Source organism: Salmo trutta, chromosome 35 (assembly GCF_901001165.1).
Source record: "Salmo trutta chromosome 35, fSalTru1.1, whole genome shotgun sequence".
NCBI classification, from domain to species: domain Eukaryota; kingdom Metazoa; phylum Chordata; class Actinopteri; order Salmoniformes; family Salmonidae; genus Salmo; species Salmo trutta.
This window is the reverse complement of record NC_042991.1, coordinates 12,523,655-12,548,905: the sequence shown is the minus strand read 5'-3', so window position 1 is coordinate 12,548,905 and position 25,251 is coordinate 12,523,655. Positions and strand designations below refer to the sequence as shown.

Here is a 25,251-nt window from a genome sequence, read left to right as displayed (position 1 = left end):
CTGGAAGGGATAGAAGCGGATGTAGCTACATGCGGAAGTTCCTGTCAAAAGAAAATGTTCGTCACTAGTTCAAAGCCACACAGTCATACACCTCGCCTATTTGTACCATTTATCTCGTTTAACATTATGCCTTACCTTCAATTAAGACAAAATAATATTTTTTTGTTTTCATGAATTATTACGATATAGCGTCTTTGTGGCTGTGGTAACTAGTGGAAATCAAATAAAAAACCCGATATTTATTTTTACATTTAAAACAAATAAAGCCTATATTACAGTACTAACAATATTTGATATCAAGACACGTCTTAATAAACATATTGCTTTGTTTGGAAAATGTGTGACAGGAAGGTGATTCCCCTCAGTCCCTCTACGATCCGTTGGTTCCACAATAGGATTTTATTAAGAAATCATAACATTCTCCTTTTTAAAATTAGTTATTGTGAATTATTAAAATGACAATCAGGTTGGCAGTAAAAATAATATTACTCGTGAATAAAAACAACCAATTTAGGGGACACGGAAGTAAAACAATTGAGGATACGTGAAGATATCACGTTTGTAGTCTTTTTGTAGTTATCCTTCATTCTTTAAAGCATACGGTAAATCACAAGCGCACTACATTTCCCATCAAAGGGTAGGGCAGATTGACCAAGAGACGTCTACTGCTACCGACCAGCTGTACAGCTACATTTCTGAAGGTAATTATTCGTTTATGAGCTTTTAGATCCATCATTTACTAATTATCCTTCACTCTTCCACAGCCCTGAAATATGTCGATATTTCCTGAGATGGTCATGATAGAACATTTTCCTTTCCCTCTCTGCCTCCCTCAAAAATACCTGCCATCAATCACCACAATCATAGCCTAGCTACAGGCTCACATGAAGAATATTTACCTGTTGTCTAGCAATCGAAAACCCTAATCTCCATAGGGTTTTTAGCGGTTAACTTTCACACAGCTGGCCATGTGAACTACAATTCTAAACCGTCGCTGTGTTACAAAAATCAATAATAATCGCTTGTGAAACGGTTTTTAGAAACATGTGGCCCTTGTCTTCCATATCAGCAATATATATATATTTTTTACCATGTTTGTCATGAGTGTGCAGATCTAACAATAGTGTCAGAAGCAAAAGTAGCAGGGGAAAACATATCCCAATATGTTAGACCTCTGACTATTTAATGAATTAATAAGACAAGGTCCAAGGGAATTCCATAGCGACTGCGGTCGAGATAACTAATAGTCCAATGACTGTAACGTTACCTGCTAGCAGCATGTGTCCAAAGCTACATAGATTGTTTTTAGATGCACCCCCACCCACCCAAATCAAAATCTACTCTGAACAAAAATATTAAACCAACATGTAAAGTGGTGTTTCATGAGCTGAAATAAAAGATCGCAGAAATTTTCCATATGCCCAAAAATATTATTTATTTCACATTTTGTGCACACATTTGTTTACATCCCTGTTAGTGAGCATTTCTCATTTGCCAAGATAATCCATCCACCTGACAAGGGTGGAATATCAAGAAGCTGATTATACAGCACGGTCATTACACAGGTGCACCTTGTGCTGTGGAAAATAAAAGGCCACTCTAAAATGTGCAGATTTGTCACACAACACAATGCCACAGATGTCTTAAGTTTTGAGGAAGTGTGCAATTGGTATGCTGACTGCAGGAATGTCCACCAGAGCTGTTGCCAAATAATTTAATGTTCATTTCTCTACATAAGCTGTCTCAAACATCGTTTTAGAGAATTTGGCAGTACGTCCAACCGGCCTCACAACCGCAGACCATATGTATGGTGTCATGTGGGCGAGCGATTTGCTGATGCCAACGTTGTAAACCGAGTGCTCCATGGTGACAGTGGGGTTATGGTATGGGCAGGTATAAGCTACGGACAACAAACACAATTGCATTTTATTGATGGCAATTTGAATGCACAGAGATACCGTGACAAGATTCTGAGACCCATTGTCGTGCCATTAATTCATCGCTATCACCTCATGTTTCAGCATGATAATGCATGGCATAATGACACAAGGATCTGTACACAATTCCTGGAAACTGAAAATGTCCCAGTTCTTCCATGGCCTGCATACTCAGACATGTCACCCATTGAGCATGTTTGGGATGCTTTGGATCAACGTGTTCCAGTTCCCACCAATATTCAGCAACTTCACACAGCCATTGAAGAGGAGTGGGACAACATTCCACAGGCGACAATGAACAGCCTGATCAACTCTATGTGAAGGAGATTTGTCGCGCTGTATGAGGCAAATGGTGGGTGACACCAGATACTGACTGGTTTTCTGGTCAGAACCATCTACCAATTATGGATGTGGCTTCACAGCTAGCAAGTAGTCATTGGACAAATGATAAAATTGAATGGAATTCTATAATGTAAATGGAATTCTACAGTTTTTCAATTAAATGTTTATAGGACAAAGTTACATGTATTTAAGTATGTTTTTTGTTGTAGTGGGGACAGTAACGTAAAAAAAGAATAATTGTACTTTAAAGTAAATATATTTTTATGTTTAGCTCACATAATATAATTTAAAAGTATGCATTAAGGTGTCTGTAATATAATACATTTGCCAAAAACAAATGTAGACATTCATAAATGCATTTCTATTGCTTTTTTACAACGGTAGGGGAGTGCCAAGATGGATAGCAGGCAAACACAGTACAGGTTCATCAAAGCTGGGACCGAGAGACTGAAAAACAGCTTTCATGTCCCTCACTAGCCGGCCTCCGCCCAGTACCCTGCCCTGCACCTTAGACACTGTCACTAGCCAGCTACCACCCGTTACCCTACCCTGTACCTTAGAGACTGCTGCCCTATGTACATAGTCATTGACTATTTTAGTAATGTTTACATAATGTTTATTGTTCTGAAATCATTTCTGTAGTTAGAAACGGATAAGATTAGCATTCCTGCAACATTATTTTGTTGACATTTTAATTTGATCTCTGAGAAATTAAGCTAAATGTTTACTAATTTTATATATACATACTGTATTCTCGACATACAGTAGCTCATCATGTATAACTACTGCTGGGCATACCTTTTCCTACTTATACAGTGCATTCGGAAAGTATTCAGAACCCTTGACTTTTTACATTTTTTGTTAAGTTACTGCCTTATTCTAAAATGTATAAAATAAAAATAAAATCCTCAGCAATCTACACACAATACCACATAATGACAAAGTGAAAACAGGTTTTTAGAAATGTTTGTAGGTATTTCCATAAGTATTTAGACCCTTTGCTATAAAGACTCGAAATTGGTCCTACAGTAGACAGTACATGTCAGAGCAAAAACCAAGCCATGAGGTTGAAGGAATTGTCCGTAGAGCTCCGAGACAGGATTGTGTCGAGGCACAGATCTGGGGAAGGGTACCAAAACATTTCTGCAGCATTGAAGGACCCCAAGAACACAGTGGCCTCCATCATTCTTAAATGGAAGAAGTTTGGAACCACGAAGACTCTTCCTAGAGCTGGCCGCCCGGCCACACTGAGCAATCGGAGGAGAAGGGCCTTGGTCAGGGAGGTGACCAAGAACACGATGGTCACTCTGACAGAGCTCCAGAGTTCCTCTGTGGATATGGGAGAACCGTCCTGAAGGACAACCATCTCTGCAGCACTCCACCAATCAGGCCTTTATGGTAGAGTGGGCAGACGGAAACCACTCCTCAGTAAAAGGCACATGACAGCCCTCTTGGAGTTTGCCAAAAGGCACCTAAAGCCTCTCAGACCATGAGAAACAAGATTCTCTTGTCTGATGAAACCAAGATTGAACTCTTTGGCCTGAATGCGAAGCGTCACGTCTGGAGGAAACCTGGCACCATCCCTACAGTGAAGCATGGTGGTGGCAGCATCATGCTATGGGGATGCATTTCAGCGGCAGGGACTGGGAGACTAGTCAGGATCGAGAGAAAGATGAACGGAGCAAAGTACAGCGAGAACCTTGATGAAAACCTGCTCCTTCCACCTTTCACCTGCTCCTTCCACCTCACCTTCCAACAGGACAACGACCTTAAGCACACAGCCAAGACAATGCATGAGTGGCTTCGGGACAAGTCTCTGAATGTCCTTGAGTGGCCCAGCCAGAGCCTGGTCTTGAACCCTATTGAACATCTCTGGAGAGACCTAAAAATAGCTGTGCGGCGATGCTCCCTATCCCAGCTGACAAAGTTTGAGAGGATCTGCAGAGAAGAATGGGAGAAACTCCCCAAATACAGGTGTGCCAAGCTTGTAGCATCATACTCAAGGCTGTAATCGCTACCAAAAGTGCTTCAACAAAGTACTAAGTAAAGGGTCTGAATACTTATGTTAATGTGATATTTCAGGTTTTTTTAATATACAAATTTGCAAAAATGTCTAAACCTCTTTTTGCTTTGTCATTATGGGGTATTGTGTGTAGATTGAAGAAGGAAAAAACAAACAATTTAATCCATTTTAGAGTAAGGCTGTAATGTGGAAAAAGTCAAGGGGTCTGAATACTTTCCCAATGCACTGTTAATTGTCCATACTGTCTGTACACAGTATTGTACTGTTAGACACTTACTGCACTGCTGAAGCTAGAAACATAAGCATTTCGCTGCACCTGCTTTAACATCTGCTAATCTGTGTAATACGACAAATGAACTTTGATTTGATAGCCATTAGGCTATGCCAAGAAGTCTCAACCTTCTGATAGCATTCCTGGTGTTGTTCAAGACACCTCCCCTTCTGAAGCATGCCTCTATGTTTAACTACCTCATGTCTCCAAGGGATGTTTCCGCTGATCTCACTGTAGCACCATCCCACTTCTGAGACTAATGTAGCAAATTCTGGAGGACTCAAACCTGCAGCCTTATGTCTGAAACTGCTTGATGAGGTTGCTGTTGTTGTACTAAGGACGCTGCCGCAATGGTTGTATAAACAATAGAGATATGATATATCCTTCTGTGGTATAAACAATGTGCAGTAAATGTAACTAACTCTGTTCCAGATGATAAGGGGTAAACCAGATGAGGACGATTACTGGAACAGTTCGAAGTTCAAAGCTTTCACATTTGATGATGAAGATGATGACTTTACCAGGGTAAATAACTTGAAAGTCTTAGGGGTGTCCCAAATGGCACCCTATTCCATATATAATGCCCTACAAGGTTTTTATAATAAACTGAAACTAAAACCCATGAAATAAAATAATTCACAAACCGGTTTGAACTTTAAGGTAGCTGACTTGATTTTTCTTACATACTAAAGTTAACAATTGACCACAGCGGGGCCAATGTGTACAGCTGTCCTGACGCTTTGTCTAACTGTTAATAATCACTGTGTGCAATACAGTCATGGAACCTCAGAAATTCTACTATTATATCACCCTAAATAGATTTTACAAATACAAAAGATACATGTACTCAGTGGAAATCGCTGTTAAAACCGCTAACAGTAAGTGTATCTTTTGTATTTGTCAAGTAATTTTGTATGATAATTAAGGTTTCCAATGGCATTCAAAGATAAATTGTTTCTAGATAGAGTGTTTCACACTTTACCAAATCACCTCAGCTAATCAAAAGGGACGTGGAATTAGTCATGAGAAGGGCTTACCTAACCTATGACCTGACCCACTGTTAAGGCTCCATGAATTGATGAGGAATTGGAAAACTGTATGGTTGAAAGAGATGGGGCAAAGGAGTGCCTAAAAAGTCTGGCTGCACATCTGACTGGCTGACTTACTGCAAATTGAGAAATTATGTGACTAAACAGTAAGAAAAAACTGTGTTATGAATCCAAGATCTATGATATGAAGAACTTTGGAGTACTTTAAATGAAATTATGGGCAGAAAGACAAATTCAGCTCTCATCTTTCATCGAATAAAATTGTATTAGTCACATGCGCCGAATACAACAGGTGAAATGCTTACTTACAAGCCCCTAACCAGCAATGCAGTTTAAAATATACAAATAAAAGTAACAAGTAATTAAAGAGCGAGATTATATACAGGGGGTACCGGTACAGAGTCAATGTGCGGGGGCACCGGTTAGTCGAGGTAATATGTACATGTAGGTAGAGTTATTAAAGTGACGATGCATAGATAATAACAGAGAGTAGCAGCGGCGTAAAAGGGGGGGGGGGTGCAAATAGTCTGGGTAGCCATTTGATTAGATGTTCAGGAGTCTTATGGCTTGGGGGTAGAAGCTGTTTAGAAGCCGCTTGGACCTAGACTTGGAGCTCCCGAACCACTTGCCGTGCGGTAGCAGAGAGAGCAGTCTATTACTAGGATGGCTGGAGTCTTTGACAATTTTTAAGGCCTTCCTCTGACACCGCCTGGTATATAGGTCCTGGATGGCAGGAAGTTTGGCCCCAGTGATGAACTGGGCCGTTCGCACTACCCTCTGTAGTACCTTGCGGTCGGAGGCCGAGCAGTTACCATAACAGGCAGTTATGCAACCAGTCAGGATGCTCTCGATGGTGCAGCTGTAGAACCTTTTGAGGATCTGAGGACCCATGCCAAATCTTTTCAGTCTCCTGAGGGGGAATAGGTTTTGTCGTGCCCTTTTCACAACTATCTTGGTGTGCTTTGGACCATGTTAGTTTGTTAGTGATGTGGACACCAAGGAACTTGAAGCTCTCAACCTGCTCCACTACAGCCCCGTCAATGAGAATGGGGGTGTGCTTGGTCCTCCTTTTCCTGTAGTCCACACTCATATCCTTTGTTTTGATCACATTGAGGGAGAGGTTGTCCTGGCACCACACGGCCAGCTCTCTGACCTTCTCCCTATAGGCTGTCTCGTCGTTGTCGGTGATCAGGCCTACCACTGCTGTGTCATCGGCAAACTTAATGATGGTGTTGAAGTCGTGCCTGGCTGTGCAGTCATGAGTGAACAGGGAGTACAGGAGGGGACTGAGCACACACCCCTGAGGGGCCCTGTGTTGAGGATCAGCGTGGCAGATGTGTTGTTACCTACCCTTACCACCTGCGGGCGGCCCGTCAGGAAGTCCAGGATACAGTTGCAGAGGGAGGTGTTTAGTCCCAGGGTCCTTAGCTTATTGATGAGCTTTGAGGGCACTATGGTGTTGAATGCTGAGATGTAGTCAATGAATAGCATTCTCACATAGGTGTTCCTTTTGTCCAGGTGGGAAAGGGCAGTGTGGAGTGCAATAGAGATTGCATCATCTGTGGATCTGTTAGGGCGGTATGCAAATTGGAGTGGGTCTAGGGTTTCTGGGATAATGGTGTTGATGTGAGCCATGACCAGCATTTCAAAGCACATCATGGCTACAGACATGAGTGCTATGGGTCGGTAGTCATTTAGGCAGGTTACCTTCGTGTTCTTGGGCACAGGCACTATGGTGTTCTGCTTGAAACATGTTGGTATTACAGACTCGGACAGGGAGAGTTTGAAAATGTCAGTGAAGACACTTGCCAGTTGGTCAGCGCATGCTCTGAGTACACGTCCTGGTAATCCGTCTGGCCCAGAATGTTGACCTGTTTAAAGGTCTTACTCACATCGGCTGCAGAGAGCGTGATCACACAGTCATTCGGAAAAGCTGGTGCTCTCATGCATGTTTCAGTGTTATTTGCCTCGAAGCAAGCATAGAAGTAGTTTAGCTCATCTGGGTAGCTCTCAGCTGTACTTCCCTTTGTAGTCTGTAATAGTTTGCAAGCCCTGCCACATCCGATGAGTGTCGGAGCCAGTGTAGTACGATTCGATCTTAGTCCTGTATTGATGCTTTTCCTGTTTGATGGTTCATCGAAGGGCATAGCGGGATTTCTTATAAGCATCCGGGTTAGAGTCCCACTCCTTGAAAGCGGCAGCTCCAGCCTTTAGCTCAGTGCGGATGTTGCCTGTAATCCATGGTTTCTGGTTGGGGTATGTACGTATGGTCTTGTTGATGAAGCCAATGACTGATGTGGTGTACTCCTTAATGCCATCGGAATAATCCTGGAACATATTTTATTTTTTGCTAGCAAAGCAGTCCTGTAGCTTAGCATCTGCTTCATCTGACCACTTTTTTTATTGACCGAGTCCCTGGTGCTTCCTGCTTTAGTTTTTTGCTTGTAAGCAGGAATCAGGATAGAATTATGGTCAGATTTGCCAAATGGAGGGCAAGGGAGAGCTTTGTACGTGTCTCTGTGTGTGGAGTAAAGGTGTTCTAGACTTTTTCCCCCCTCTGGTTGCACATTTAACATGCTGATAAAAATGTGGTAAAACGGATTTAAGTTTCCCTGCATTAAAGTCCCCTGCCACTAGGAGTGCCGCCTCTGGGTGAGCGTTTTCCTGTTTGCTTATGGCGGAATACAGCTCGTTGAGTGCGGTCTTAGTGCCAGCCTCAGTCTGTGGTGTGATGTAGACAGCTTCGAAAAATACAGATGAGAACTCTCTAGGTAGATGGTGTGGTCTACAGCTTATCATGAGATACTCTACCTCAGGCGAGCAAAACCTCGAGACTTCCTTAGATATCGTGCACCAGCTGTTGTTTGCAAATATAGATAGTCCGCCACCCCTTGTCTTACCAGACGCCGCTGTTCTATCCTGCCGATACAGTGTATAACCAGCGTATGTTGATGTCGTCGTTCAGCCACGACTCCGTGAAGCATAAGATATTACTGTTTTTAATGTCTCGTTGGTAGTTTAATCTTCCTCGTAGGTCATCAATTTTATTTTCCAATGATTGTAAGTTAGCTAGTAGATCGGAAGGCAGTGGGGGTTTATTCAATCGCCTACAAATTCTCAGAAGGCAGCCCAACCTTTTCTCCGTCTTTTCTTCACGCAAATGATGGGAATTTGGGCCTGTTCCAGGGAAAGCAGTATGTCCTTCACATCGGACTCATTAAAGGAAAAAAATCTTCTAGCAGTTCGTAGTGAGTAATCGCTGTTCTGATGTCCAGAAGTTATTTTCGGTCATAAGAGACGATAGCAGCAACATTATGTTCAAAATAAGTTACAAACAACGCAAAAAAAAACACAAAACCCCCCAAAAAAACACAGTTGGTTAGGACCACGTAAAACGTCAGCCATCTTCTCCGGCACCATGATACAGATTGCTTATTCATCACAAAACCATTTGATGTTACCAATTATTTTAATGATTACTTCATTGGCAAAGTGGGCAAACTTAGGCAGGAAATGCCAACAATGAACAGTGAGTCATCGTACTCTTGCATAAAAAAACAAATAATGAAAGAAAAGCATTGTAGTAAGTTTGAATTTTGTCAAGTTAGTGTGGGAGTGGTGAAAAAATAATTGTTGTAGATCGATAATGACAAACCTCCAAGTATTGACAACTTAGGAGCTACCATCCTCAGTAGCTTTCCATCTATCTGTCATATCTTTAATCTGAGCCTAGAGGTAAGTCTTTGTCCTCAGGCCTGGAGGGAAGCCAAAGTCATTCCGCTACCCAAGATTAGCAAAGCAGCCTTTACTGGTTCTAACAGCAGACCTATCAGCTTGCTGCCAGCTCTTAGCAAACTGTTGTAAAACATGTATTGACCAAATACAATGCTATTTCTCTGTAAACAAATTAACCTCTCTAGGGACGATTTCGTCCCACCTACGTAACAGCCAGTGGAATCCTGTGGCGCGTTATTCAAATACCTTAGAAATGCTATTACTTCAATTTCTCAAACATATGACTATTTTACACCATTTTAAAGACAAGACTCTCGTTAATCTAACCACACTGTCCGATTTCAAAAAGGCTTTACAACGAAAGCAAAACATTAGATTATGTCAGCAGAGTACCCAGCCAGAAATAATCAGACACCCATTTTTCAAGCTAGGATATAATGTCACATAAACCCAAACCACAGCTAAATGCAGCACTAACCTTTGATGATCTTCATCAGATGACACTCCTAGGACATTATGTTATACAATACATGCATGTTTTGTTCAATCAAGTTCATATTTATATCAAAAACCAGCTTTTACATTAGCATGTGACGTTCAGAACTAGCATACCCCCCGCAAACTTCCGGTGAATTTACTAAATTACTCACGATAAACGTTCACAAAAAACATAACAATTATTTTAAGAATTATAGATACAGAACTCCTCTATGCACTCGCTATGTCCGATTTTAAAATAGCTTTTCGGTGAAAGCACATTTTGCAATATTCTAAGTAGATAGCCCGGCATCACAGGGCTAGCTATTTAGACACCCACCAAGTTTTTAGCCCTCACCAAAGTCAGATTTACTATAAGAAAAATGTTATTACCTTTGCTGTTCTTCGTCAGAATGCACTCCCAGGACTTCTACTTCAATAACAAATGTTGGTTTGGTTCAAAATAATCCATAGTTATGTTCAAATATCCTCAAATATCCTTCAAATATCCTGTTTTGTTTGTGCGTTCAAGACACTATCCGAAGTGTAAAGAAGGGTGACGCGCCCGACGCGTTTCGTGACAAAACATTTCTAAATATTCCATTACCGTACTTCGAAGCATGTCAACCGCTGTTTAAAATCAATTTTTATGCCATTTTTCTCGTAAAAAAGCGATAATATTCCGACCGGGAATCTGTGTTTTAGTACAAAGAGAGAGAAAATAAAAACATGGGGTCGCCTCGTGCACGCGCCTCAGTCTCATTGTCCTCTGATAGACCACTTACCAATGGCGCTAATGTTTTTCAGCCAGGGGCTGGAATTACATCATTCAGCTTTTTCCCGGGTTCTGAGAGCCTATGGGAGCCGTAGGAAGTGTCACGTTACAGCAAAGATCCTAAGTTTTCAATAAAAAGAGTCAAGAAGCCCAAGGAATGGTCAGAGAGGGCACTTCCTGTACAGAATCTTCTCAGGTTTTTGCCTGCCATAGGAGTTCTGTTATACTCACAGACACCATTCAAACAGTTTTAGAAACTTTAGGGTGTTTTCTATCCAAAGCCAATAATTATATGCATATTGTAGTTTCTGGGCAGTAGTAATAACCAGATTAAATCGGGTACGTTTTTTATCCGGCTGTGTAAATACTGCCCCCTAGCCCTAACAGGTTAACAGACTGTCAGCATGCTTCTAGAGAAGGGCACTCAACATGTACTGCACTGACACAAATGACTGACTGGTTGAAAAAAATTGATAATAATAAGATTGTGGGAGCTGTACTGTTAGATTTCAGTGCAGCCTTTGATATTATTGATCATAACCTGTTGTTGAGAACTTATGTGTTATGGCTTTTCAACCTCTACCATATCGTGGATTCAGAGCTATCTATCTAATAGAACTCTGAGGGTTTTCTTTAATGGAAGCTTCTCTGGTGTAAAGTGTGGTGTACCGCAGGGCAGCACTCTAGGCCCTCTTTTCTATTTTTACCAATGACTTGCCACTGGCATTACACAAAGCATGTGTGTCCATGTATGCTGATGATTAAACCATATAGACATCAGCTAATGTAGTTACTGAAACCCTAACAAAGATTTGCAGTCAGTTTTGGAATGGGTGGCCTGTAATAAACTGATTCTGAACATCTCTAAATCTAAGAGCATTGGCACAAGTTCTAGACCTTAGCTGAATCTGGTAATGAATGAATGGTGTGGCTGTTGAACAAGTTGAGGAGACTAAATTAATTGGTGTTACCTTAGATTGTAAACTGTCATGGTCAAAACATATAGATTCAATGGTTGTAAATATGGGGAGATATTAATATTAACATGTAGCATGTCAGTCTCTCTTGGCGAAGAGGTGAGGAAAGACTGACTGCATCACTAGTTTTTATTATAAACATTGTGTTGGACATTCCAAATTGTTTGCATAGTCAACTTACACACAGCATTGACACACACACACACTTACCTCAACAGACATGCCACCAGGGGTCTTTTCATAGTCTCCAGGTCCAGAACAAATTTAAGGAAACGTACAGTATTATACAGAGCCATGACTGCATGGGACTCCCTTCCATGTTATATTGCGCAAGTGAACAGCAAATCAGGTTTAAAAAATCAAATAAAGCAACACCTCACAGCACAACGCCTCTCCCCCATGTGACCTACTCCCCCATGTGACATTTGTACTGACATGTATGTGTAACTCTCTCACACACACGCTACATGTTAATGTTTCTAAATGTATGTCAATTGTAAAGTCTTTTGTCAGTAATGTCTTTTAGGTTTTGTGTCGGACCCCAGTAAGACTAGCTTTCTCCATCGGCTAATGGGGATCCTAATAAATCAAATCAAATCAAAACCATTACCTTATGTATTACTGGCCCCCAGTTGCAAGAACTGACATCCCTAAAAACCAAACTATATAACCCAAATGGCTCCTTGCCTCCCACGCCCGCCTCCCACGCACGCTTTAATACTAAAATAAAATATATAAAACATTTAACTACATTAAAAAAAAATGCAAATCAGGTCTGAAAACTAACTGAAACTAAGCTGAATTGCTTATTTTTTGTGTGAAAAACTCATAGAAATAAAACACTAAACCATATAAACCGTGATGCACTACTTTTTACCAGGGTCCGTAGGGGTGGTACTATGTAGGGCAGTGTTGCCCATCTCCGGTCCTCGAGTATCCCCAACAGTACATTTTTTTTTTAGTGGCCCCAGGCCGACAACAAAAATGTGGGCTGTTGGGAGTACTCGAGGGCTTGATTTGGGAAACACTGATGTAGGGAAGGGCTCTCCAAACCTGTTTCTGGAGAGCTAACCTGTAGGATTTCGCTCCAACCCTAGTTGTAACTAACCTGATTCAGCTGATCAACCAGCTAATTATTAGAATCGGGTGCGCTAGATTAGGGTTGGAGTAAACCTACAAGAACTTAGCTCTCCAGGAACAGGGTTGGGAATACGATGCCATTTGGGACGCAATACTTTTATGCCAGGCGGTTGGCCAATCCTCTTCCTGTTGAACTACTGAATATGCAGGCTTTTGCTCCAGCACACTTGATTCTATTAATCAGCTGCACATCAAACCGGTGTGTTTGAGCAGGGCTTGAGCAGAAACCTACATACCCTAAAGATCTCCAAGAGGAGGGTTGACCACCTCTTATATATGTTACATTTGGATACTTTAACTAGCTTACCCTATCACACAAGGGTAGGACACCAAAGAAAGACAATGGTGGAAACATTTTGGAAATTTTAACATGTAAACATGGCCAGCGGCTGGGTATGTGGCATCTGAAGTTTGGAAACATACTTGCTCACATTGGACTGTCAAGGTACAGAAATGTAGTGTGAACATAAACATGTTTTTTTCTATTTCGAATGTATTTAAGCTAAAGGAATCCAAGCGGGCTGTGAACAGTATCCGCAGCCTCGTAGAGGAAGAGGATGAAGAAGATGATGTGGAGAAGGTCAGCTGGAGTGGAGAGCCTGTTGGAAGTAAGAGAACTGTCCATCATATGATGCAAAATGCATCATCAGTTTTTTTCTCTGTACTGAAAGTGCCCTATAATGAAAACTTGACTGCTGAGTGACATACATTTTGGGGGATTGTATTAACCGTAGACTAATGAATAAAATATTAAAAGCTTTTTGATTGAACTATTCTTTTAAAAAGGTGCAGTCTGTATGTTCTCTTTCCTGTAAAAAAATTTAAAAGGTGGCGTGCTGACAATTAATGGGTTTTTACAAGTGCCAAGATGAGAAGATGAGGTTGGTGCAGTCATTGGTGTAAACCGAGCAATGAAAAGTGCTACAATAGAAATATACACTGAGTGTATACAAAACATTATGAACACTTGCTCTTTCCATTATATAGACTGACCTGGTGAATCCAGGTGAAAGCTATGGTCCATTATTAATCCACTTCAATCAGTGTAAATGAAGGAGAGGAGACACGTTAAAGAAGGATTTTTAAGCCTTGAGACATGGATTGTGTATGCAACTCAATATTAGGAAGGCGTTCTTAATGTTTTGAACTCAATTTTATTTTCCTAAATGAAGCAACAGACACTTTGTGTGTGTTTATAATTTAGGTTGATTCTTTGTAATTTGGTTCGTTGCCACAAGGAAAACAGAAAACGTATGGACTGTGCCTTTTTAAGTTTTGTGATAAGTTCACGTAGGACCAGTATATTTGCTAGTAACACGAATGGTTCTGGGCCTAAATGTTGTAAGTTGTGGCCCTAAATGTTGTTGTTCCCTCAGGTATCTCGTGGTCGGTCAAGGAGACAGAATCGAGCATTCGCTCCACAGGCGAGGTGCGGGACCAGAGCTTCCCCAAAATCCACACTGCCCCTTCGTTGCCCAAGAATAGTTCTGGCTACTCCTTAAGCTCCTTATTCAAAGGTACAACTCAGTCCACCTCATGACAGATTTAAGGCCATTCTCGTTGGGTGTATTTAGATTGGAAGTGTTGTGTTGTGGGTCGATTTTTGAGTTTGGGATAACCGATCTTGTGACCGTTGCATTCGACCCAATCAAAATGGGTTCGCTTCATTCTGTCAAACAGATTTGTCCTCGGTACAGTTTTGAATCTATAACAAACACCAATGAGCTCTAGCTATATACCAACCATTGTCCCTAGTTTTGTAGTTTTGCACATTCTCAATGCGAATACTAATGTCAACATAAGTATTTCCTTATCAATTAACACACACTCACTCTCATTTTTTAGGAAAGGCCAAAACTGGGAGCTTCCAGTCCTTCTCTGAGTGTGGGTAACATTTTAGCGAGAGTTGTTACTCCATTTTTGCCATATGTGTGTGAAAATTGCAATTTTGAAAAGCATGGTTCTCAACTTTTATAGTATTTTATAGCTTTCGGTGATCCATCCATCCGAAATTACGCCCCGGAACTTCGGAAACCAAAATCTGAATACAAGGTAAGATATGTTTTATGTTACACATAATCAGTATATTTCAGAGCACTCTGAAAAGTTGTTCCACAAACTGAACTAACTGTTATTAACATCACTAATACTGTATTAACTGGACTGTCGTTGGTCTATTAATGATGACGTCATCTTGCTGTGGCAGGACTATGTCAGTGACTGGACCCCTGAGGAGACTGTGAAGAGGATGCAGCAGGGAAAGGTAGGATCAATGGTGTAAAATCAACATTTATTTGTCTTCAAACTGACTGTAAATTGTAAGCTGACTGTTGTTATGCCTACTGTTAGTCACGTTGGATAAAAGTGTCTGCTAAATGGCATACAGTTTATTAGGTTATTATCATCTGTTTTATAATGCTCCAGCAAATACTCTGCTTTATGTATTTTGCAATTCTATGGACTGTGATATAATATTAATATTGTATTATTCTAACTCACTCCATGATTGTATTTTCTCATAGGTCTACTCTTTGGAGAAGTTCCACTCCTTACAGGACAAACTGCTGCTATTGGATGAGGCTGTGAATGCACATGATGGAAACGTCATCACCGCGGTACGTTTTGATTTGACTGTAGTTGAAAGAAAACATCATTTTTATTACACTGAACAAAAATATAAACGCAACATGCAACAATTTAAAAGATTTTACCGACTTACAGTTCATTTAAGGAAATCAGTCAATAGAAATAAATTCATTAGGCCCTAATCTATGGATTTCACATGACTGGGAACACAGATATGCATCTGTTGGTCACAGATACTTTCTTTTTTTTTTAAGTTATGGGTGTTGATCAGAAAACCAGTCAGTATCTGGAGTGACCACCTTTTGCCTCATGCAGCTCGACACATCTCCTTCACATAGAGTTGATCAGGCTGTTGATTGTGGCCTGTGAAATGTTGTCCCACTCCTCTTCAATGGCTGTGTGAAGTTGCTGGATGTTGGCGGGACCTGGAACACGCTGTTGTACACGTCGATCCAGAGCATCCCAAACATGCTCAATGGGTGACATGTCTGGTGAGTATGCAGGCCATGGAAGAACTGTGACATTTTCAGCTTCAAGGAATTGTGTACAGATCATTGCGACATGGAGCCGTGCATTATCATGCTGAAACATGAGGTGATGGCGGCAGATGAATGGCACAACAATGGCCCTTTTGGATCTTTTCACGGTATCTCTGTGCATTCAAATTGCCATTGATAAAATGCAATTGGGTTTGTTGTCCGTAGCTTTTGCCTGCCCATACCATAACCCCACCGCCACCATGGGGCACTTTGTTCACAACGTTGACATCAGCAAACTGCTCTCCAACACGACACCATATACTCTGTCTGCCATCTGCCCGATACAGTTGAAACCGGGATTCATCCATAAAGAGCACACTTCTCCAGCCTGCCAGTGGCCATCGACGGTGAGCATCTGCCCACTGAAGTCAGTTACGATGCTGAAATGCAGTCAGGTCAAGACCCTGGTGAGGATGATAAGCATGCAGATGAGCTTCCCTGAGACTGTTTTGGACAGTTGTGAGGCCGGTTGGATATACTGCCATATTCTCTAAAATGATGTTGGAGACGGCTTGTGGTAGAGGAATGAATATTCAATTCTCTGGCAACAGTTCTGATTGACATTCTTGCAGTCAGCATGCCAATTGCAAGCTCCCTCAACTTGAGACATATGTGGCATTGTGTTGTGTGATAAAACTGCACATTTTAGAGTGGCCTTTTATTGTACCCTGCACAAGGTGCACCTGTGTAATGATCATGCTGTTTAATCAGCTTCTCGATACGAGACTCCTGTCAGGTGGATTGATTATTTTGGCAAAAGAGAAATACTCACTCAGGGATGTAAACAAATTGGTGCACCACATTTTAGAGAAATAAGCTTTTTGTACGCGTGGAACATTTCTGGGATCTTTTATTTCAGCTCATGAAACATGGGACCAACACTTTACATGTTGCGTTTATATTTTTGTTCAGTATACTTATACTGTTCTGTAACCTCTCATTGCAGGTTTTAATATATTTAAAGAAGTCATTAAGTAAAGGTAAGGTTTTTAATCCGGTTTTTTTTGTCCATTAGATTGAACTTTTTTTTACCTCATTCTATTCTGGTTGAGTTACCAGGAATTTACACCAGTGCAAATTTTGCACCTTTTATTTTTCTATTTTCTTCGTCTTTTACATTTACTTCTACCTTTTTTATTTATTATTCCCAGGTGTTGAAAATGTATGCATGCTGACAAAAGCATCTGATAAATGGCATATATTATTCCTTTAGAACAATAACAGTTGCAAACTTTGGATGTTGCAAAAGTTAAGTGCACATGGCAAATATTATGCAAATAATGACAGTTCAATGCGTTTCTGTGCAGAGATTCTCTTCCGGGAGTTGATAACAAGAGAAATAGCTCTTAGGCATTATATCCACTACCTGAAGGAAATAGGAGAACAAAAGCTTTTGGTGGAGCTTTTCAAGTGAGTAACAATTCACTAAAATACAGTGCATTCGGAAAGTCTTAAGACCCCTTGACTTTTTCCACATTTTGTTATGTTACAGCCTTATTCTAAAATGGATTCATAATTTTTTCTCATCAATCTACACACAATACCCCATAATGAGAAAGTGAAAACAAGTTTTTTGAAATTTTTGCAAATGTATTAAAAGCAAAAGCAGAAATATCGAGATAGGATTGTGTCGGGGCACAGATCTGGGGAAGGGTACCAAAAAATGTCTCCAACATTGAAGGTCCCCAAGAATACAGTGGCCACCATCATTCTTAAATGGAAGAATTTTGGAACCACCAAGACTCCTAGAGCTGGCCGCCCGGCCAAATTGAGCACTTGGGTCAGGCTGACAGAGCTCTAGAGTCCTTTCTGGTAGAGTGGTCAGACGGAAGCCACTCTTCAGTAAAAGGCACATGACAGCCCGCTTGGAGTTTGCCAAAAGGCACCTAAAGACTTTCAGACCATGAGAAACAAAATTCTCTGGTCTGATGAAACCAAGATTGATCTCTTTGGCCTGAATGCCAAGCGTCACGTCTGGAGGAAACCTGGCACCATCCCTACGGTGAAGCATGGGGGTGGCAGCATCATGCTGTGGTGATGTATTTCAGCGGCAGGGACTGGGAGACTAGTCAGGATCAAGGCAAAGATGAACGGAGCAAAGTATAGAGAGATCCTTGATGAAAACCTGCTCCAGAGCGCCCCAAACTGTGGTGAAGGTTCACCTTCAACAGGACAACGGCCTTAAGCACACAGCCAAGACAACGCAGGAGTGGCTTCGGGACACGTCTCTGAATGTCCTTGAGTGGCCCATCCAAAGCCTGGATTTGAACCCAATCGAACATCTCTGGAGAGACCTGAAAATTGCTGTGCCGTGACGCTCCCCATCCAACCTGACAGAGCTTGAGAGGATTTGCAGAGAAGAATTGGAGAAACTCCCCAAATACAGTTGTGCCAAGTTTGTAGTGTCATACCCAAGACTCGAGGCTGTAATCGCTGCTAAAGATGCTTCAACAAAGTACTGAGTAAAGGGTCTGAATACCTATGTAAATGTAATATTGAAAAAAAAAAAAAATTATATTGAAATTTGCAAACATTTCTAAAAACCAAAAGGCTTTGTCATTATGAGGCATTGTGTATAGATTGATGAGTGGAAGAAAATCAATTTTAATCAATTTTAGAATAAGGCTGTAATGATAACAAAATGTGGAAAAAGTCAAGGGGTCTGAATACTTTCCAAATGCACTGTATCCTTTAAGCCATAAGATTGTATCAATGGAGTTGTCATGTAACCTTGTTGGACTGGTTTTTACCACTTCTGTTCAAGGAGTGTAGCATCTGAGTTGTGTTTATAAGGCACCCAAGGAAATAAAACAGACTGAAACAGGGAGGAACTGTCAGGATTTGTCCATTTTGAGAATTCTTTTGCAAAAGGTTTTAAATATTTTCCATTGCGTACCCAAATGATGGTACTGTGTGCTCAACTTGCTACTTGTATGTAGGCATTCTGATCAGTCCTCTTTTCTCTCGTGTCATCAAGGTCCCTGGACAGAACAGAAGACATGGCGGTATGTACTTCCATGGTCTACCAAGCCATTCTGGGGGGGGACAGTTACCTCAAAAGTCTAATTCAGTTACATTTCAGTCCATCCTAAAATGTGTCAAACAAGTGCAGGGGCAGCACTTTTGAGTTGAAATAACCTAACGTAGCAGGTGTAAAATAAATGCATGAGCAGGGTCTCCACATCTGGTTTTCAGGGGAAAAGGAAGCTCGGTTGAAGATACTGTTTCCCTGAAAACTGTTTGTGGCACCGCTGACGGTGGAGTTGAAATGAACATTACAGATTGTGCCTTTAATGCTCTGCACTCATTGGTTGTTGATGGTTTTAAATCTCAATGCACCTTCCTCTGTTTCCATGTCCATGTTCAGCTCATGCAGTACAGAGATCACCTCAATATCAGAGACGAGAACAAGAGGAGGGACTTTCTGAAGAACTGCCTCAGGTAAAGATCCACTCCACATTACTTCACGTCTCAGGGTCGTGTTCATTAGGCACAAAACGGAAGAAATCGTACAGACACAGGAAGGCACTACATGAACGCGTCCAAAAAGAAGTGCTGATTTTCGTTTTCTGTTGCAAAATGTTTTCTGTTGCGTACGCTAAGGAACAGAACCAAGGTAAAGAATCCAAAGTTTTCTCTCACGAACAGCATCTTTTTCTTTTCCCATTTTGTGCCACATTTTGATGTTGTTGATTGGGGTGTTTTTAAATCATACAAGGTCGTACAAACCTTTTTCCTGAAGTAAGGTCATTTAACACATTTGAATGTTACCTACTCCTGGAGTCAGAGATACTACACAGCAGTATTAGCTTTGGAGAACAGCGTTACTAACTAGCACCATGGACTTTGTTGCAGTCTCCCCTTCTCACCAGACGATGCCACTCACGTTCAAGACCACTACACACTCCTGGAAAGGCAGATTATCATCGAGGTGAGAAACCGCTGCTATTTTTGAAACATAGTCGACTGAAGAACACCAATGGCTGAATCTCGCTCATGGTACAGTGGTACAGTAGTAACCTTTTATTTTGCGCTTTAAATAACATCTTGTTTGAAATCTGTTAAAAAGCATGGGGCACTAATATGGTCTCCATAAGGTTTCGATGTGTAATTTGGGAGAACAGTTTCGCCACAGATACCTGCGCTATGACATATTTTGTCATAAGCTCGATCATTGCATAATATGTCAAATCCTATGTCATGTTTGACATGTTTATGTAGGCTTTAAAACCAAACATTCCAAACCTTCCCTTCTCTGTTTCTCCAGGCTAACCCTACGTCATATCAAGCCATAAGTCAGGCTTATGACAGCCTTATGTAGGTTTTAAAACCAAAAATTCCATGTCTTCCCCGTTCAGGCGAACGACAAACAGGTGGAGAGTAGCGGCCAGGCGGACATCTTTAAGAAATACCCGCGGAAAGCCTCCATCCTCAACATGCCTATCATCACTACACTCTACTACTCCTGCTTCTACCATTATGGGGAGTCTGATGTGAGTCTGAAGTGGCCCTCAAACCTGGTCCTGGAGAACCACAGGGTGTGCAGGCTTTTGTTCCAGTACGAGCACGTGCTCCAGATTTTGCATGATGATAAGTTGATCAGGTGAATATGGTGCTAGTCCTGTTAGGGCTGGACTGGAGCCAGAGCCGGCACACCCTGTAGCTCTCAGGGTTGATGACCACTGTGCTACGGAGACAGTTTTTTTTCTGACTAATTCTCTATTGCGACCACAAGATGGAGACAGTGTCAGTTACCTGGCTGTAGTAGGGAACCTAGTGTTAATCAGTTGATGTAAAAATGCATGAATTTGTGCATTAATCTATCAATCTTTTATATTATAAATATTGCCATTATATCCAAACATTTAATAATTAGTTCTGTTGTTAATTGAAATAACATTATGGTTGGAGTTGATTAAGGTCTGTTTGTGCGTGTGTGTGTGCCTGGGTCTATATCTGTGTCTGTGTGCACAACATCAACTAACTAGCCCAGTCTCTCCCACAGGGCACGTTCAGCAGTCCAGCCAACATACGGAAGACCTTCAGGGTAAGAGAGAGAGAGAGAGAGAGAGAGAGAGAAGCTTGGACTACACATGAGTATTTGTCTGTCCATTTTGTTTTTGAATTAACTGGGCCTTGTCTTTATTACTAGGTAAATGTGTCTGGCTTGAGTCACTGTTGTGAATCTTTTCCTTCAACAATATTCTGGCTCCGTTTGCAATGAGACCATATGTATATTTTCGTTATTCATGCCAATCCATCTGTCCAACTATTTTAAGACCTTCACTGAGCTGAAGTTGTCAGAAAGACATTGATTTGCCTTCAACCCTATTTCCCAACAGAGTTAAGGAAAAATTTGTGTTTCCAGGTTAAACAACATTCAATGATTGTAATAACTTCCAAGTTTTGTCATCATCCAGATTTCAGATAAACAGTTTCTCCTCACATGTCTGGGTGCGAGGGCGAAGCTGAAAGCCTGGTTCGATGTGGACGCTCTGTTCACCACCAAGAACTGGCTGGGCTACACCAAGAAGAGGTCTCCCATTGGCTTCCATAGAATAGTGGACATCCTTCAGAAAAACAACGCACCAGTACAGGTAGGTAGGACAACTACAGCTGCACTTCCCCGGTCTGAACACCAGGTGGTACTGTGTTTTTAAAATCACCTGAAATAAGCACTGGTCTCTATTCCCATTGTTTTCAGTTTTCTGCAGATGTATATTGGGTGTGGCACATTACATGCAATGCAGTTGAATTGGACAATTCAAAATTCCATAAGCTTAATAGCTCAAATTAAACCAGGAAATGTCACTAAATAGAATTTTATTTCATAGCTAGATGCTGTGTGTTTTCATTTTCAGGGATTACACTGACTGTTATGCCACATCATGCAGATGTGTTGCCACATTTCTTTTAGTCGCTCATCCCTCTCTTTCTGTCCCTCTACTCCTAGGTGTTGCAGGATTACGTAAACCTGGTTGAAGACGCGGAGCAGAAGATCAGTTTGGCGCAGAAGTATAAGTGTCACGACGTCATCATCAATGTGAGACATCTGACAGACACACATCTTATAGCTCGATGGAGGAGTCACCCCTAACCACAAATCTAGGATCAGATTACGCAGTCCCAAATCCTAACCTTAACCCTTAGAGGCATAGAAAAATGGGCTGACCCTGGATCAGTGGTTAGAGGTAACATCTACCAACTTCCATGTTTTAAAGCACTATAATGAGTATTGATCATCTATTTATTTTTTATTTCAACCTTTTTTTTAACCAGGCTAGTCAAATTCTTATGTAGTACTGCAGTTTAATACTATGCCTACAATGCCTAGTGCGCAAGAACTCAAACAATTGTGGCAATTAATATCATTGACAGTACGGATAACATTTAATCTCTTATACTGGCATCACATGCTATTTATCATTATGTGGCATGATGATTGATTGGCGGTTCTTTTGCCTAATCAGACGTACAGGGACCTGAAGGACCGGCAGCAGTTGATTGTGTACCGGGGGAAGGTGGAGAGAGGCTCATCCGAGTACAGGAAGATCGAGGAAATCCTCAGCAACTCGGTAAGATAGGCTCTGGGGTGAAGTTTCCCCTAGGTACAGATCTAGGATCTGCTTCCCCTCCTCCAATCTTAACCTTAACCATTAGTGTGGGAAATGTACCCTACACTGTAAGATAGGGGTCATCACCACAAGTCGGCTTCAGTCACATAATCTGAGCGCTTTTCTGTTACGCCAGCGGTCACTAACCCTGGCCCTGGAGAGCTAAAGTGTGTGCAGGCTTTTGTTCCAGCCCATCACTAACACACTTGAGTTTACAAATCGGTTACTCAAAGAAACTCAATGAGGTCAATCAGTGGTATAAGTATCCAAGTTGAAATAAAAAGCAGTACACCCTTTAGGTCTCCAGGGTCAGAGTCAATGACCAATGAGTTACCCTGTACACTGGAGGGCAGACGTGTGCCGGCTTTTGTTCCAGCCCTGCACTAACACCCCCAATTTGGCTAATTAAAGTCTTGATTAGCAGTTCATATCAGGTGGTATAGGGCGAAGCTGGAAAGTACAGCCTGTACGTATAGTGACCCTCCCAGGTCCAGAAGTGAAGAACACTTACTTCTAGGCGTTATTACGACACAAATACAACACAATTTGGCCCTAACAAGACAGAAAATCAACAATTAAAGTTGCTTTGATTGTAAAGCGCGAGGACATTAAGCAAAAAGACGCCTTTCAATACCCAACAATACAAGACTCCTTTACATCAAAGGGTTTCTTGAGAACAATGTTGTGCAGTAGATTGCCTAACTATGTGTAACAGACTGCATTTCCTATGTGAACTGGGTCGTTTTCATTGTGGCACACAACGGAAACGTTTTTTAAACGTTTTGCAATACAGAAATGTCCAGGTAGCCCCTCCCTGTTTCAGTCTGTTTTTCTTCAATTTGGTGCCTAATGAAAACAAACCTGTCTGAAAGTGTCACGTCTCCTCTAGCAAGACGGGAAGTCTGCTTGTGTAAGGAAGTGGTGAGGATCAGATAAGGTGCAAATTTAGTCTCTCGTCTGTTCCTCTTGTAATGATAAATATGACAATCATAAGACGATGGCTCATAATAAGACATTGTGATGTGTTTTCTTCAACTGAAGTGGCTGGTCATTATCAGTTTTAAGTGAAAGGCTAAAATTGACAGCCCTATTTCCTTATGGGGCATGTACTGTTGCGTTAACACAATCTGTTTTCTCAGTCTGGTTGTGTTTTCATGGAAAGACAGTAGTTCCTCTTCAACCTTGGTTCCTTTCTGTGTTGATACTCATGACCAGACAGTGTATTTAACCTTCAAAAACACTTCCACTTCTCTTTTGTACATCTCAATCTGAGTTACGTAATCAGATTAGTCATGTTGAAGGGACATTTTCACACACCCATATTCTCCAGCCTATTCTAAACTGCATTATAGCCAAGACTAATGATAATTTGGTCTTAGGACATGATCACTTGAATTGTGGGCTGGGTGGTCTAGCCCAGGGTTTCCCAAATCTTTAGACAGGCAGCCCAATTCTGATCTGTTTCCACTAATTGGTATTTTGACCAATCACATCAGATCTTTTCACATCAGATCTTTTGCAGAGATGTATGTATGTATGTATGTATGTATGTATTACGTAGTAATAAAGTAAAGTAACTATCTTCGAAGTGTTTTCATTTCTAAATGATAAAACCGATATGTATGAAAATACCCTCAAATAAAAGGTGACATTCTGTTCTGTCGCCTCATATAAAAAATTTGATCTCAAATCCAAAATGTTGGAGTATAGAGCCAAATTAAAAGTTTACGCTTCACTGTCCAAATAAATATGTAGGGGAGTGTATATATTAAAAAAACAAAAAACGTTTGAGTCACAGAGTGACTTCCGGCGATGTAATGGCAGACTAGTTTGTCGCTCAGATGCACTCTGTGTGAACTTTTTGCATTTATTTGTCAAATTATCCTATAAAACTGTGTTAACCCACTTCGAAAAGTGAACTAAACCCTTGGTCTGAAGAAACTTGTCTGAGCGTGGCAGGCAAGCTTTGAAAACAAAAGAAGTTAGTCACAGTATTTAGTCCAAGCTCTAGTCCAGAAGAATTCATCCAAGGGTAATCAACTTTGATGAAATCACATTTTTAGTTCTCCATTAAATAATTAGATCTGATCTTATTCAATCAGAATCTGTGAAACAATTAGATAGTTGTTTTATATCATAATTCAACATGGTTAAAGTCAGTTTTATCATCACTAACAGGACTTTGGCTCTTTTCTTGCAGCAAATCCGATGGAAAAACTGACATCCACTGCTAGAAGACTATGACAACACTGCTTCAAATGGACATTTAAAACGATTTGTTTCAGATGAGAGATGATGTGTGGGACAAACTATTTTAAAGTAATGGCTCCTGGAGTGAAGATGCAGTTGACGGTTTGACTGCAAGACGAAGTTCACCTTCCATACTTTGTTAGCTCTGGTCCATGGCATTAGTTTGCATTCCTCCACTAACTGTTAGTAGAGGAACACACACTAACGCCCTGGACCAGAGCTAACTTTAAGTGTGACAGCAGCAGAGAGAACAGGTGGCCATACGAATGAATGAGCCAAAACCTTCAATTTTCATGACTTTTTTTTGGTTTGCAGTCTTGTGTAATGCTTGCTCGACGTGCGTATCCATCTTTTTGCCAACCCTGTTAGCTGTGCTCTTTACACAAGCCGAAGCAGAAGGTGCAACAGCGGTAGTAAAAGTCTGAACAACAGTATATAGACATGTATTCCTCTGACCCCTGATCTAATTTTATGTTTTTATAAACATGAAAATAAAACTTTAATAAGAACGGCTGAAACACGTTCTTGACTTGCAA

At 41.1% G+C, this 25,251-nt stretch overlaps 1 protein-coding gene across 1 annotated transcript; it reads left to right on the top strand.

Annotated features, from left to right (window-relative positions):
* Positions 1–621: 621 nt before the first annotated feature.
* On the top strand, positions 622–25,251 carry vipas39 (VPS33B interacting protein, apical-basolateral polarity regulator, spe-39 homolog). The gene is made up of 19 exons (XM_029733357.1): positions 622–701; positions 5,006–5,098; positions 13,229–13,334; positions 14,103–14,243; positions 14,572–14,610; positions 14,714–14,778; positions 14,933–14,989; positions 15,249–15,341; positions 16,798–16,831; positions 17,159–17,261; positions 18,829–18,856; positions 19,219–19,292; positions 19,707–19,782; positions 20,210–20,344; positions 20,857–20,898; positions 21,272–21,448; positions 21,805–21,894; positions 22,322–22,426; positions 24,666–25,251. Exons 2-19 carry the CDS (start codon positions 5,006–5,008, stop codon positions 24,684–24,686), a joined length of 1,479 nt encoding a protein of 492 aa, XP_029589217.1. The 5' UTR covers positions 622–701; the 3' UTR covers positions 24,687–25,251.